Genomic DNA, 3979 nt, shown 5'->3' with positions numbered 1-3979 from the left:
GTCCCCCAAGCCACCGAAGGAAGCCAAGGAGCAACGCAGCCAACTGCTCCTTCAGTGGGGACGGTTCACAGCAGAGCCGGGTGAGAGGAGAAGGGTTTTCCACCCCGGTTAACTGTCTCGGGGTCACCCAACACCCTACCTGTAGGACCCCGAAGGTGCACTGGTAACCCATGCGGACAAGGCAGCGTAGGGTGAGCTTCAGCACCATGGAACGCTTGAAGGATACGAAGTTCCTGACGTTCTCCAGAAGGAAGAACCGCGGTCTGTAGTAGTCGCAGTAGCTGCGAGGAGGGAGAGGGACACGCGAGCAAGGACAGAGCAACATTTGAGGTGGGGGGCCGCGCCCGCACCCCAACACAGCTCCTCGCCACCTCCCCTGCTCACCTGAGGAAGGAAACCACCAGGGAGTTCTTGAACTTGGAGTAGGTGCGGGAGTTGAAGCGGTTCATGCCGCTGAAGCCCTGGCACGGGGGACCACCGCACAGCATCTCCACGTCCCCCTTCTGCGGCAGCTTCTGCCCCAGCGAGTTGGTCTTCTCGCCGGACATGACCAGCTTCAGCAGGCCGTGAAGACGGTAGTGCCGGGATTGTTCAGTCGGAAAGCCTGGGCGGCCGGTTCCCACATCTCGATAGCCCAGAGTGTCTCCGACACACCTGGGGAGACAAAGCGGAGGATCCTGAGCCTGCGCGGAGGAGCAGAGCGCTGGCTCGCACCCCCTGATCCGGCACGTGCCGAACACAGCCGCCAGCTCGGAGGAACCGAGCGGCCAGCGCCGATGCCCGTCTCCCCACGGGCTCCACTCGTCATCCACCACTGTCCCCGCTCTGCCGCTCACCTGCCTGGTGGAAGCCCTCGGACAGCCCTCCGCAGCCAGAGAAGACATCCAAGGTCCGCAGCTTGGGGAGCTTCAGCTCAGCCGGCTCCTGCTCGCTCTGCTCGCAGCTCACCGACGACTTCCCTTTGCCTTTGCCTGCGAACAGAGCCCCGCTCACATCAAAAGGCAAAGTCATTTCCTCCGCTTACTGCTTACAAGGCAAATTCTTCTCCCCCTCTGCAGCAGCAGTTGAAACATCAGCTTCAAGCACCTCTCTGCCCCTTAATTGTTTCACCGCCGCTGCCGGAATACGCCCTTGCATTTGGAAGGGAAGCCTCTCGTCTTTCCCCCGTGCGATCCCTCTCCATCCGACAGCCCGTGGGCGCAGGCAGAGAGTTTCTGAGGGTCGGACGGGTGCAGCGATAACTCACAGGGCAGCTCCCCGTCTTGGGAGCAGGGTACAAAGCCCTACGCTACGGAGCGGCCAGCCCCTGGCAGAGGGTTGGCAAGCGAAAGGCTTTGAGATCTCTCAGGGACCGGGTGCTCTCGCTGCAAGGTTTATTTGGAAAAGATTAGGTGCCTTAAGAACAGAGCTGCAGACCACACCGCTGCATCCTGCCAGAGCGCCGGAGCAAGGAGAAGAGCACAGAAACATCTGGTCGGCGGCACGTCTTATCTCTGCTCGGCAGCATGTAACGGCAGACGCCAACCGGTTCACCCACCCAAGACCTCTCCCCCCCCCACGCAGACTTACCTTTCCCTTTCCCCTTCCCCTTCCCTTTATTGCCAGAGCTCCGAGCGTGGTTGGGAGGATCTTCAAAGCTCTTGGTTTTTGCGTTGTAAGCCTGGGGAAGACAAAGGGTTCAGCACGCTTGAACACAGAGAGCTCTTCTAGCTCAGGAACAGCCGAGGCATTGCCTACACCCCACCGGAGCTGCGCAACCAAAGGGCAGGACACAGACGCAGCGCTGGGACCCACAGAAGGTCCATCACCTCCCTCGCCGTTGCCTCAGGGAACCGTGGCGGCCGCCCGAGGGTCCGAATTTGTCCCCTCAGCTCCATAGGGAGCAACTGCTCCAGCCAGCTCCTGGTGACGCTCAGATTAAAGCTTCCTTTGCATCTGAGACTTAGTCCCCAGGAGGTTGCAACGAGCTACAAATCCTCCCTCCGCACGACAGCTCCTCTGTGCAAAACACACCCGGAGAGGTAGGACAGCCTTGCGTCGACAGGCAGAGGTCGATGAGCCTGCTCTGCTCAGTCCCCGAGGGCTCGGCACGCCCGGGGACACAGCCAGACCCCTCGAACCCCGGCCCCCTCACCTCCAAGAAGTAGAAGCGGTCGAGCCCACCGGCAGAATAGTCCTGGATGCTCTCTGTCAGATCCTCCCCGTACACCACCGTGCAACGGCCCTGCACGGCGCGGAAGTCAACCGTCGTCTCCTCGTCGCTCCAGTACAGGAGGTTGATGTCTGCGTGGTAGCTGGCTTTCATGGACTTGTGCGTGTTTTCGGGTCTGCAGGGAAAAAGCACCTGGATCGGGGAAATGTTTTCGGCAACATCCTCACCCCGGTCCAGCCTCCGGCGCTCGCACCGCTCCGTCTCCCCGGAGAGAAGAGGGTTTATTTCCTCTGGCTGCACACGTTCGCTGGCGTGGCCTGGGCACAGCACCAAAGGGATGATTTGTTTCATATCAAAGAGAGGGGTTTTTTTTGGGGCGGGGGGGTTCTCTTAAGAGGAGGGAGGGGGAATTGGCGCCGGAGGTGGTAAGCGAATTTAAAGGCAGAGAGCTCTGAAGCGAGGAGAGCTGTCAGGCTGGAAACACACAGAGTCTGAGCGTCAGCACATTCCTCTCCCGCTGCCAAGGCTCTTCGCACACATCCCTCCGTGGCGCGAGGGAGATGACTAAGAGCCTGCAAATGTTTGGGTAAATACCCACGCCCTGGGATGGCGCTGGCGGTGCGGCTCCGGCCCGGGGCTTAGCCCCGAACGCCGCGGCGACCGACCACGCCGCGGTGCTCGAGGCACCTTGAGCTGACGGCGCAGGGCTTTTCCCAGCACCCGAGATCTCGGGGTGGGGGGGGACACTGCACTCCCGTAACGCAGACCCCAGCAGCGCCGCCCACCTGTAAAACTTGCAGATGCGCAGCTTGATATCGGCCTCGTTGGGTTTGCCGTTGCTGCGGATGTTGCAGAAGATCTCTTTGATGCGGCCCACGCGGTAAGGGTCAGGGGCATCCAGGTTGCTGCCCTTGATGTACTCCGAGTACTTGCGGTAGTGCTCCGGGTGCAGCTCCTCATCCACCGCCTCCTTTTTGGGGCGCTTGGCTGGGCTGGCGGGTTTCATGCTGGGGAGAAGGGGAGGGAAGGAGGTTGGGGTATCTCTTTCCCCTCCCCTCAAAAAACCCTAGCAGCACGGAACATCCTCCTCCCACGTCGCTGCCTAGCCTGCCTGCTTCCTCCTCTTCTGCTCTCCTCGGTGCAGGGTGGGCACCAAGCCTCCTGCTCCACAGCACAGGCATTTTAAAGCCCAGACCATCACATAACCGTGCGCGGCTGCAAACCAAGGTGCCTACACATTGCTGCCCCAGCCCTCTTCCCCGAGAGGTTTGCCATTTCTCCTCCCGTAGTTACGGGCAGCAGGCAGGGCTTGTTTCACCTTCCATCTACCCAGGCTCGCTCTCTTGAAGCAAAAGCGACGCACAAAAGGATTCCGATTCATCTGCCGAAGCACGGCGGCTCAGCCATCGGGATCGTCCGATCAGAGAGAAGTCGCTCAGGTTAATGACGGGAGGCGAACTCGGGGTTAGAGGCACCTTTAATTCTAAGCTAAGCTTTTGGAACTTAGGCGGATAGGTGCTTCGTTTAGAGGTGGGGTTCACTACCCGCAGACTATGTCCTCTGCTACCAAAAGCCTGACCAAAGAGCATCCTGAGAAGTGCTTACAGCCCCCTGCCAGCACCAACCTGAAGGAAAAGGCTTCCGGCAGGAGGTAGACGCCATCTCCCACCCTGTACTGCACTCCGTTCTTGGTGGCCATGGCGTAGAACATCTTCCCATCCCCTTCTTCCAGGGGCTCAGCCACTTTGGGTATCTCCTTGTGCCTTACCTCGTCCAGGCGCGTGCAGCTCATGCAGAACCTGCGGGAAAGGGGGGGGACAAGCAGGG

At 60.3% G+C, this 3979-nt stretch overlaps 1 protein-coding gene across 1 annotated transcript in view; it reads right to left on the bottom strand.

The window, feature by feature from the left end:
- Positions 1-3979, bottom strand: part of LOC103925635 (DNA (cytosine-5)-methyltransferase 1-like) — a gene marked incomplete at both ends in the record, with an annotated part of 10069 nt that overhangs the window by 527 nt on the left and 5563 nt on the right. Inside the window, 8 exon segments of the mRNA XM_009334371.1 lie at positions 135-281; positions 385-565; positions 568-654; positions 837-971; positions 1570-1660; positions 2135-2327; positions 2938-3159; positions 3778-3951. Coding sequence (XP_009332646.1) covers positions 135-281; positions 385-565; positions 568-654; positions 837-971; positions 1570-1660; positions 2135-2327; positions 2938-3159; positions 3778-3951 — 1230 coding nt within the window.

Source organism: Pygoscelis adeliae, unplaced genomic scaffold (assembly GCF_000699105.1).
Source record: "Pygoscelis adeliae isolate BGI_AS28 unplaced genomic scaffold, ASM69910v1 Scaffold1351, whole genome shotgun sequence".
Taxonomy (NCBI): domain Eukaryota; kingdom Metazoa; phylum Chordata; class Aves; order Sphenisciformes; family Spheniscidae; genus Pygoscelis; species Pygoscelis adeliae.
Note: the sequence above shows the minus strand (reverse complement) of the source record. Positions and strands in the feature narration are given on the sequence as shown.